At 37.9% G+C, this 12560-nt stretch overlaps 1 protein-coding gene across 3 annotated transcripts in view; it reads right to left on the reverse strand.

Moving 5' to 3' along the window:
* The window catches only part of SPIRE1 (spire type actin nucleation factor 1), a 173269-nt gene that overhangs the window by 150555 nt on the left and 10154 nt on the right, over nucleotides 1–12560 (reverse strand). For all 3 annotated transcript variants that reach the window (XM_043539901.1, XM_037892887.2, XM_037892889.2), the window contains exon 2: nucleotides 4872–4906. In XM_043539901.1, the coding sequence (XP_043395836.1) occupies nucleotides 4872–4906 (35 nt within the window). The remainder of the gene's footprint in view (nucleotides 1–4871; nucleotides 4907–12560) is intronic.

The following is a 12560-nucleotide window of genomic DNA, read 5'->3' on the forward strand; positions in this document are numbered from 1 at the left end:
CCATCAAAGACCTTAGTTATTTATCATACCAAAAAAATTTAGATTAAACTTACTTGTCCATAGCAAAACCAAATCCTAAATACGTATCAAACAAAATAACCAAACATGACATCCATTAATCTCATACTGATGTTCCAAATATGTTTTAATATGAGACAGCAGAGAAAGCCTGGGATATACCAGGGATCATCAAATTCTACACGGGCTGTCAACACCCAAGGACCAAAAAACTTAGTTTATCCTTGCAACCTAACTGTGCAACCAGACTGTAGCCAAGTCAACTCAGCCATGCACTTGTTGCATTGCCACGTAGCTACTAATGCTATCCATCTCAGAACAAAGCAAAGTGCCATTTCAGTCACAACATTTAAACAGAAATGATACATGAAGGGCCCTGTATAAAAATAAAGACAATTCAAAATAACTATCATTTTCTCAGAATGAGACAATTCTGTAAAGGCTAAATTCACTCCTTTTATTTAACTTCCACATTTAACAGAGTGTGAAGACTGTGTAAATTTACTGGCTCTTCCTGGCATCTTTGTAAGCAAAGAACTGAGCTGTGCACTTTTGGATTCCAAAAATGCACAAATCAAAATGTCTTGCTGTTTATGTTTTTCACAAACTAAATGCCTCAAGCATCAATTTATGGGAGTCAAAAATAATGGCACTCTGACCATCTAGGAACTGAAATGCTGTCAGAAGACCCAGAGTGAAATCCTGGCCCTTCTGAACCCACTGGAAGTTTTACCACCCACTTCAATGGAGGCAGGATTTCAGCCTGGAATATGTGTTATTTCAGGCCTTGTAGACTTTATAAAACCTGAAAGATGTATACTAGCAACTGTGTCATAGAGAAGACACTACAAAGGAATTAACCTAGACCACCATCACAGTCTTCTACCCTTAAAGCTTCTGGACATATAGTAGGCTGCAATTATCACCAGATCAACTTAGTCAGAAGTGTTATTGGTTCTGCAACACAGTATTTACTGTTTATCTTAATGAAATTGTTGACTAGAAAGGGTGAGGCAATATTCTTAAAGTGATTAAAGAATGTGGAATCCCATTTTACTCTGTCTGTCCCTCCTGATAGGTAGTAAACACACATCCAAATTAAGAAAAAAACACCTCTGTCTGAAACATAAACTCATTAGCACAGCAAACAAACCAAAGATTAATCCTCTTATGTTCTGCATGTGTTTGTTACTCAAGTATTTGTATATAACTGTAATGTGGTTATGAAGTAATTTGAGAGGAGTTTGGAGGTCAGGAAATTGAGTGTCACAAAAGTATTGTATTAATACAAGATCAAGATGTATCCTGAAGTATTACCTGAAATACATGACCCTTAGAGGATGAAAGTAAATGTTCTCTATTGGTACAATCCCACAAGTTAAGCATGCTTGATACTTCACAGGATTGAGCCTTATATGAACTGGGACATAACTGACAGCATTACTCACATTGCTGTATGCAGAGCTGTTGTAGCCGTGTCGGTCCCAGGATATTAGTAAATTTAGTAAATTCTACTCTTAGTACCTTCCCAGACCTGAAGAAGAGCTCTGGGTAGCTTGAAAGCTTGTCTCTCTCAGACGGTGACCAGAAAGCAAGTTTGAAAAATTGAGATGGGGCGGGGGGTAAATGGTGCCTATATAAGACAAAGCCTTGAATATTGGGACTCCCTCTACAAAATCCGGACATCTGGTCACCCTACTCTCTCACCAACAGAAGTTGGTACAATAAAAGATATTACCGCACCCACCTTGTAAGGATAAAAATTTGAAATATCTAAAAAAAAATTGCAGAACAAAAAGATCAAAAACATTTCAGATTCAGAAATATCAAAATGTTTTCTTTACAAATTTTAAATTTGTAACAACACTTTTTGACATTCCCAAATTGAAATGTTTTGCCTGAGACACAGGATGCTCAACCAGAGAGAGAGAAAAGTTGCGTTCTGGGAGATCTGGGTTGGCCATGGAGCAGGGTCCATAGGGAAGAATGGGGGCATCATGGAACAAAGAACCACAACTCTCATGAAACACCATGGTAGCTCAGACAGATGGAGAGATTAACGTTGACCAGACCAGAAACAAGCATTTAATTACAGGCTGACCCAATGCAACACATTTCAAGTAGATTTTCCCAATAGAAATTTCAATTAAAAAAAAAAAATCTCATTTTCCAGTGGCAAAATGTTTCTTCTGAAATGTTTTGACCAGTCCTACTTATTAAAAACAATATCATATATGTAGTTGCCAAAACAGGAATTAAAATATAAAAACAGAATGGAAATTTAACATAAAAACTTAATTTAGGAATATTAATACCATGTAATCTAAGTCATTAATTCCGAGTTTCTATATAATCCTACACTTATCCTCAAAAGGGAATGCTGAGATTTATCACAACTGTCTGGGCAGACTCTGAAAAAGGAAACTAAAAATAAAGAAGAAGGACTGAGACCACTACATTTTCTGTGGCTGTAGAAAATCTTCCCAATAGGAACCAAATGTAAACCTACGTAGGGTTGTCTTTTAGAACACAGAAACAGACTGAAATAGGAGGTCTGGTGTAGAGAAAACGTAAGGCCCTATTTTTAAATGTATTTGAAAGCTTAACAGAGAGTTTAGCACCAAAGCACCACAGAGACCTGTTTGCCATAGGTCAAAGAAGGCTATGACGAAAGCATGAAGGGCAGCAATCACTATAGATGGATGACAGTGGTAGGATACAGCCGTACTTAAAAAATGTAAGTTAGCAGTTAACACCACAAACTGCAACTCAGTTTAATGTTTGGATTTAGGTGGAAAGGAATTGCCATATTGGATCAGACCCACGGTCCATCTAGTCTAGAATTTTACTTTTTACCATTTATACGCTCTAAATTTGTTTCCTTGCTTATAAAACTACTTAAACATTGTAGTAGGATTTTCTATCAATCATTTCCATATATGTTGTTGATTAGAAAACACATAACACTCTAATTAAAACTTAGGCATTGCCTCTACATGTAAGCACAGTTTTAGGTACTGACAGTAAAGCCAGCATGCTCAGTAGACAGAGGTGCAAGTTTAAAAGAAAATTCAAATGGGAATCAGAGCAGACAGGCCCGAGTGGTACCCCCTTGGTCTAACCTCCCCCCCTAAAATTTTAATCAAATTTGGAGACAAATCATCACCACCATCAACACAGAAACAAGTGAGTGGCACGTGACAGAAGCAGAGGGTAAACTCAAACATAGGCAAAACTTTGCAGACTTTGGAGTTCAGTGCAATTCAGATTTCCCATAACAAACTTATGGGATGAGGACCAGACTGCTCCGTAACTTCCAAAAGCAGCTGGCTATGGACCCTAAAAACCATGCACCAGCTAAGAATTGCTGTAGGGGAGCAGCACTCCATCCCGTTCACAACCCACCTCTCCCCACCTCCATCATGCCCTAATACTAGGAAGAGGAGTGGAGTTTGGCATCTACTGTCTTTTTGTCAGTTGAGAATTTCCCTCTGTCAGGGGAAATCCCTGCTAGCCACCTATAGCCATATTACATGTGTACAGGAACTAGGGCTAAGAATCTGCTCCATAGTATTCAAAAGATTATGGTAAATTTCAAAGGAAATGTAATGAATGTATACAAAGTATCAGCTGTATTGATATGTGGTAAGAGAGTCTGGTACTTCAGCATATTTTAATATAATTAAGAATATTTACATCTATTTTAATGAGGTACTGAATATTTTTAAAGCAACCTTTAAACACATTTTATTTATTTTGTTTGTTTGACACTGGTCACAGATATCAATTGAATATATGCTAAGCAAATACTTAGAAAACTATAATTTGCCTTTACTCAACATGGTGTTTACTTAGTAGAGAGAAACACTCTGCATGGTTTAACAATATTAATCACCTTCATATCCAGGTTTAAGTGTGGTAAAAGGATTATGTATTATTTCATGAAAGGCAGCAGACGAACACTTGTTTGTATATTTCTAATCTCCTAAACATGCCTTTATAATAAAAATTCATAACCCTTGTTGACATTCATCTGAAAGAACAAGTGGTTCTACAATCTATCTCAGCAGTCACAAGTCAGCAAAATGATTACACACCAATCTGCTGATACATTGACCAAAATAACTTGTTTCAACTTATATGGGTCAGGAGGATACTAAAATATCTGTTTATTTACCAGCACTATCAGTAATAACAGTGCAGCCCTTGCCAGTTTCCTAATATAGCACGGCCATCAGACAGCACAGAATATGATATTTTCAAGACCAGAATAATTAGTGCTCATTTTTTGCAAACTTTTTCTTTGCTTCTGGCTCTGGAAAGGGAAATTTTAAAAAGAACATTACAAATCATGAGGACTTTGCTCACACAAATATGATGATCTTGCAGTAGTCTGATTATTTTGCTCCCAACTCTTGACAAACTGAGTGTAAAGAATCATCAGGCATCTCGAATTGCTTCAGATCATGCAGTAAGTATACAAATCATTACCACCTTTGAGCCAGCTAAAGTAAGTAAGTGTATTGGGAAATGGTTTCTATGAACGAAGCTATACAAAATAAGATAATGTCTGCATTATGTAACACATAAATTAGCTGAAAATTGAACCAATTTATGTTGCCTGCATAATCTTCCCCACTTTCTTTCTTCCCTTTATGAATGTAGGACAGAATATCCTGTAGCAAAGTTATCCCTCACTATGTAGCTAATAACACAATTTGTATTTTATGGAAAGACCTGGTAATGATAAATGTAGGCTAAAAATATACAGCAGTTTCACTTATGAGAAATTTGTAGCAAGAGGTGTGCTGAACTAAGAAACACCAAGAGGAAATTTGAGATATTTCTCTTACCTCTGTTTCTGTACAGTGTGAATGTCCTGATGTATCTGCAGGAAAAAATGAGAAGTTATTTTCAGATGGTTTAAAGCAAAAGATAACAGTCAGCTCAAAACTAAACTCTTATTTAAGTCCCTTAATACCACACTGACATGAGACCTTGCTATATCCAGTACAGATCCATTTGAACTGTTTAAAAAGTGCATTTCTAGTCTGCTGATTGAAGACCATTTCAATCAAGGAAAAACAATTTAAAAATAATCAGCAGTTAATGTGGTATGTAAAAAGTTACGGTGCTGTTTTCAGTAACTTAATTAGCCACTTCTCTGGCTTCCGTCATGGTAACATGGGAGTGCCTATTCTTGTTCCACTGAAATGTGTGATCAATAAAAGCAATATACCCATTTATGCATCACATATTTAATAAGAACAAAAACAATTTGCTTATTTTAAGCCTTCTTCACAGTGCCTGTTTTTATAAACATGAAGCTTCAATGCACTTGACATTATCATTACATGTATGCGACTTAATTGTGTAAGCAGCAGCATACAGCTATAGACAGATAAGAAAAAAAATCTATTTTCTCATGCTCTAAGCCATATATCTAAACCCCAAATGCATTCACAAGAAAACACCAATCATTTTATTCATATCATTACTTGGGGGTAATAAATATCAATACAAGCATGATACATAAGTTCAAGCACAGAGAGGTAATTAAAGTAGATATGGTTGTTCTTCATAACATCCTTGTAAGCCTCTCTCATCAAGTTTTCCAACATTTTAGTAATCTAATGCTATTTTTTATTTTGCCTGATTTGTGATAATTTAAATAATGATCAATAAATCCAAAATTCCAACCCTTTTTTTTTTTTTGGTGAAATGTGGCAACCACACAACCAAATTGTAATTCATGACCCTGAAGTTCAGCAAAATTAGAAGAATTAGATATAACCCTTTCCAACTTTCCCTATTTCCTTTATTCAGACAGCCAGAAACACTAACTAGGACTCCTCCTATGAGCATACTGTATATTGAAAACACACATTACTGCTTATGTCAAGTTAATGCCACAAAGCATGCTCAGGGATTCTATAACTGGTTGTAGTTAAGAACACTTTCTCTTTCTATAAACATGAAACAAAGCATGTTAATATATGTCATTATTCCTCCCTTCTCCCCCTTAACAACTAGATTCAAGAAGGAAAATGGAAAGGGAGAAAAAAACCACTCGATTTCTGTTTGTTTTCTTTTAAGATTAATATTGTTAGTCAAGCTCAGCAAGTTACCCTTCGTAGATGCATGACAGCAACAGAATCCACCCATATGATAGGAGGGAAAAGCAGCTCTTAAGAATCTTTCTTTGAGGACATGTCATTTGGATTCAGGCCCAGGGTCTTTGGTGGCTTTCCTCCAACTTCAAGCAGCATGGACTCAATTGATCTTAAGGAACCCAGATGAATTAAACTCTTAACACATGATGGACTATTGTACAGGGAATTTACTACATGTGCTCCTTTTTGCTGTAGTAAACATACTCAAATAGGACCACGAATCATGAAGAAGTTGCCAGCTTCTGCAGAATGTCTCACAGCCGGAAGAAACCTCTACAAGGTCCCCATCACAGAGTTTTCCTTAATTTGTTCCACTGGGGAGGGAGGTGATGGGATTTGCTCCTCTGCACAACAAACAGGGATTCCACTTCCAGAATCACTGATTTCAGGGGATCTGCAGAACATCAGGGTCACTCAGGCAGAGAGGCATTGTGCCTCCACACTGACTCTGTAGACCCCTGGCATTTCCTAACTTCTGAATGTTTGACTTTGCAACCTTAATAATTTTATTTTAACCTATGTCAATGGGTTCACAGCTATTTGCAGCAGGGGAATGGTGAGACTCAGGGATCTTTAGTTCCATTCCAGGCTCTGGACAGGAGTGTTCTCTAGTGGGTACTGACTCTTCTGCCCATTCCTCTCAAGCGTGAGCCCTTTTGCCCCATTTACTAGCACTGTTGTTCCGTCTTTAGAGACTCTGCCATTTAGTTCACCAACATTCCCCATAGAAAGTGGATGAGAAATGTTGAAAACATATTGGCAAAGTTGCAAGGACCAGAGCTGCACAGAAGACTTAGAGTATTATTTAGCGTATTTCCTGCCAAGATGGGAGAAAGAACACGCAGCTCAGCCAACTAATTAGCATCATATCATCACATAGACAAGATCAAGCTGACTTGATGTATGAAATTTAATGGCATACAAAACTGCCTGGGTACTAAGAAGATTCAACACACATTCAGATAAAATCTATTTTTATTACTGAGCTAGACACTTTTCGTATTGAATGGGTTTGTTAAACATACCCTTAATGGGTATGAGACAGCTAGCTTGCAAAAATGAAAGTCATTCACCTTCACCTTGAACTGTAGCCAACATAAACTGAATGCTTTGCACTGTTTTCCTATATTAGCAGGCAGAACTCAAAAGTGTCTTTTAAAGACTACTTTTAAATTTTTTAAGACATTATGATTCCAATTGAATCACGGAGGACCTATATATATATATATATATATACACACACACATTTTTGATATTCATGTAAGATGTACATGACTGTTACATTTAATAAATAGGGCACAGTCACTAAAAATTTTAAATAAAATTTAAGTATTTTCTTAAACAGCTGAGTTTATTGGTAATGCTGTTCCAAAAACATTAGGAGGTATTTCTCCAAAGCCCAATTAATAAATATCTCCAACAAATGTTCACCCCAAACGTTAGGATACATGTTTTACAAAAAGTAATTTTTGAAGTGTATAGCATGCAATAATATACAGAAATGCACTAGAACTTCCAGTCACCAAAAAACTGGGCACAAGCTGAAATGACTCTCCAATGCTCCAACACATCGGCTCTCTAAAACTACTTAGTAGACAGTTTCAACTACTGTGAGCACAAAAGACACATTCACGATTACATTTTAAAGCAACGTTCAGGTCCTAAGTGGACAAACTTGATATGTACAGACCTAGCCAAAACTTCAATTACAGTTCAGGTGCATCAACAGAAGCCCAAAGGTATACAGACTGTAAAAATGAAAGATTCTCTAGTTCATCTCAGGTATACAGTCTCAAGACACACCTTCATTTATCTTCGATATATCCTACATGCTTCCCGCTCAAAAGGAAGCACACGTGAATTTTAGAAGACTTCCTTACTTCACATATGCTGCCACCACTACTTAGATTTATCATCACTTTTCAAGGCAGAATAGAGTTCCTTCCATTTCTCTATGGTCTGTTTTTAAGGTAACTAAACTGGAGGATGGATCAAGTTAGGTTATTTATCCCCTTCATTTGGAAATGCTCCAACTGGGCAACAAAACAAAAGGCATATTTCATAGAATCATAGGACTGGAAGGGACCTCAAAAGGTCATCTAGTCCAGGCCCCTGCACTCATGGCAGGACTAAGTATTATCCAGACCATCCCTTACAGGTGTTTGTCTAACCTGCTCTTAAAAATCTCCAGCGATGGAGATTCCACAACCTCCTCAGGCAATTAATTCCAGTGCTTAACACCCTGACAGTTAAGAAGTTTTTTCTAATGTCCAACCTAATCTGCCCTTGGTGTAATTTAAGCCCATTCGTACCAGTACTTTGTTTTACCACCTCATACGCAATTTCTGCCACATGTACTTTACAAATTAAGAACAGACACCAACATGTTTCTGTAAAGCTGCATAACATTTCAGATCTAACTACAATTATGCACAGGATCACAGAAATTGCCACAGTGGATAAACTTGTCCCCAAATAATTTCTGTTACCCTTCTCTGAGTCCTCTCTATTTCCGCAATATTTCTTTGACCATGTCGCCTCTCTCTTTGCATCTTTTTACTAACTCCCCATTCTCTATCACATAAAACACAAGGTACTTGTCTTCACTTTCCAAGCCATTAATGATCTATCCACACTCTACCTATCATCTCTAATTCACTATTGCGAGGTCAATTCCCACCGCCAATCAGCCCATGATGCCAGCCTCCATCACGCATGTGTTACATGTTCAAACAAGCACCTTCATGCTTTCTCCCATGCCGCTCCTCATGCTGGGTTAAAGGAAGTTGTATGAATCATATCCATATCTGTGGGAATTGCTGAGCACCCTCAACTCCCAAACGAAGGTCAGTGTTACACAGAACTGAGTCTTACATTCTTCCATCACAAACTCCCATTTGTAACAATCCTCCGCCCCACCCCACCACACCTGCACCAACAAAAACATCACTTCCCCTTCAACGGGGAAGGAACAATAATTGTTGCCATGACAACAATAAGGCAATGCTCTATTTCTTTACCACAAAGAAAATCTAGACTTGTTTTATCATTACTACAAAACAAACTAATTTCATATTCGTTATATAATATAATTTAACATGTTGCTACTGAAGATATGCAGATTGAATCTGAAGCTTTTATTTTCATATTTGCGAGGAGGAACGTATCAGCACAGACGAGAACTGAATTTTATGCTTACAAAAATTATAAACAGTGGACACGAGTGGTACAGTACATTAGCACATTTACATTTCACTGTGTACCACACAACATCAGATAACAGTTTATGTTTCAGCTGACTATGCTCAGGAGATGCTGAGTACAACTAATTAGGCTCATATCCTGCATGTGTAGCAAATATCATACCCCATATAATCTGTACAAATTTAAACTGATCAAGTGACTAACAAAAATAAATTGCTTACTGGAGGTGTTTATTAGGAAGTCGGAGCCAATCTGTATTCAGTTCTCTTTAGGATAGTCTCTGATGGGCTAAAGACAGGTGACTATCCATAAGGGTGATCTTTCACACAGATTTCACTGTATGAGGATGCAGTGCTAACTTGCTCCAAAATCCAGATGAAAATATCTATTCTTCAAACCTGCACGAAACTAAAAAATTCCCTCAAGTGTCATCTACTGCTCATGACTATAAATGACAAGACACAAGAGAGAAGTGGACAAATCTTTTATAACAGAATTACCTCTGACCCCAACTCTACCTACCCCCAGCTGTCAAATTGCCACCCACATATTGTCTCCCCTTTCTGATCCAGAGACAAGATGAATGAACTAAAATCAGATTAATAAAGACTTTAAAAAGAAAAGGAAATAGATATTTTAATCACAGAATAAAAAGTAACTGGACACCACAGAACCAAACTACAGTGTTCAAAAGTATATTCATCATTTTAAAAATTAAAAAGGAGGGGATATCGTGACTGTTTAGAAGCACTTGCTATTAATGTTGCTTTTAATAAAATAGACATACTTTAACCAAGAGACTTGTAGAACTGTTACTGTTGGGGAGCAAGGGGAAATATGATTGTGCTCTTCCGCATTTCATTTACTCATGTATTAACCAACAGAACAGCTTTCACTATTCCTGAAAGTGAAAAGGACCTGAATACGAGTTACATTTTGTTTGGCCAGAATTGCAGAATCTGGACTATAGCAGTGTGACGCTATCAAGACACCTACAACACTGACGAAGACATAATTTAGTCAGTCGGTCTAGTTCATGTGATCATTCCTCACTTCCATTCTCCCCTCCCAAGTATGCTTGCAGCATTCACATTGGAACCCATACAGGATATCACTAACAACTACAACCCATAGTCAATGTGGACCATATCCTGAAAGAATTTTTTCCCAAACAATCCCCCAACCTCATCATCAGAAGCGCTCAACAGACCAGGACCCACCAACTCAAAGCGGCAACAGACCCTGCCATGACAACAGATGCAAAACCTGAAGACATACCTCCACTGCTACAATGATCAGTACCCTCCCTTCACAGCACACCTTTCAAGATCCATGGGTATTACCCATGCCTATTACAACACGTGGTGTACCTCATCCAGCGCACTAAATTCCCCAACAACAACTATGAGGGTGAAACCAGACAATCATGCTCTCAAATGAACTCGCATAGAAAAATGATAAAAGACAAAAACACTTCATCACCCGTAGGCAAACACTTTTCACAAAACAATCACTCCATATCTGACCTCTCAGCCCTCATCCTCAGAGGAAACATGCACAACACCTTCAAAAGACGAGCCTGGGATCTTAAATTCCTAACTTTGCTAGACACTAAAAATCATGGGTTTAGGCCTGGTCTACACTAGAAAATTTGATCAATTTAACTACGTCAGTCAGGAGCGTCAAAAATCCACATGCCTGAGTGGCATTGTTAAGATGACCTAAATCCCTGTACACACAGCACTGAGGTCAATGGAAGAATTCTTCTGTCAACCTAGCTACCACCTCTCAGGTAGGTGGATTGCCCCTACACCAACAGGAGAACCCCTCCCATTGGTCTGAAGGGGTAAAACAAATAATCATTTTCATATTTGATCTCTAAGTGACACACCTAACACAAGATAGAAGTTGGTCCAATAAAAGATTATCTCGCCCACCTTGTCTCTCTAATATCCTGGGATTGACATGGATACAACTACACTACATACACCTAATATAATGCCTTTTTAAAATGAGCCCAATTTATCAGTAGTCCATACTTCCTTACAGAACAATTTCTAGGCCACTCCAGGGGCTAGCAGTTCATGTTTCAAAAAGTTCCTCAGTAATTAATACCTCATGTGATTTTAGAAAACCTCTAAAACACACAAAATAATTACTGCAAGTGAGGCAACTCTGTCTAGCAGCACATCTGAAACTCATTTTGGGGGCAACATTCATTTGCTACTTAAGTACTATGCCTGCTTTCTTACAGTGTAAAATAAGTGTATGCCTAGAGTAGATAATCATATTCAGAAAGGATCAGCGTGGGGAAAAAAAGTATTCTGCAATCAATAAGGTGAAACCAGCAGAGCATATAGCATGATGTGCAATGAACTGCCTAACATGCAAGTCTGTGATTAACAGGTGAGAGTAACTCAGTAACATTCTAGTGGAGAGATTAAGGTAAAAGTCAAGAAAAATCTACCTTCAGTGTTTCTCAGGTACCACTCAAGATTTTTTTTTTTTTTAAATAAGACACTCCAGTGATATTAAGTGCTGGCTGAAGATGACCTCTGATTAATTAAATACAAAGGAAAAAATACATATTTAGTCTAATTAACAATTTCTCATTAATTTTTGCCCTCATTCTCCATGGCCACCACCCCCCATTACCACCAATAGGGCTGAAACCCAGTTTGTCCTCACTGAAGTTGGCTGCCGTTTCCTTCCCATTCCGCATGTGGGAGTGAGGCTGTCCCATAGTAAAGATGGGAAACAATTCCTAATGTTTCTAGTATGGCTGAAGCCAGGCTGCCCTCAGGCAAGATGGCCACACCAGGTAGTCTGAATGTGCAGAGGCCAGAGAGAGGGAAGAAGAGTGCTGAGGAATTTGGTAGTCAGGGAACAGACTCAGTATTGTTAACCCCAAGTGTTTAGAAACCGTGAGTCAGGCCCCAAAATATAGTGAGATTTTAGAAATATACTTGGTTTGCCTTTGATTTTTGAGGCCTTAGGGTGCACACTGGTCACATTTTCAAGCTTCTCTCTGAAACATTAAGGACAGGAAATTTCTTTTTTTTAAATTGAAGTTGAGATTGTATGTAATCACTTGATCCCAGGAGCTGGAGCATTAAGAACACCAAATATTGCGAGACTTTTGAGAGAACTGTGGGAGCTGGTAAC

This window comes from Chelonia mydas, chromosome 2 (assembly GCF_015237465.2).
Source record: "Chelonia mydas isolate rCheMyd1 chromosome 2, rCheMyd1.pri.v2, whole genome shotgun sequence".
Classification (NCBI taxonomy): Eukaryota; Metazoa; Chordata; order Testudines; family Cheloniidae; genus Chelonia; species Chelonia mydas.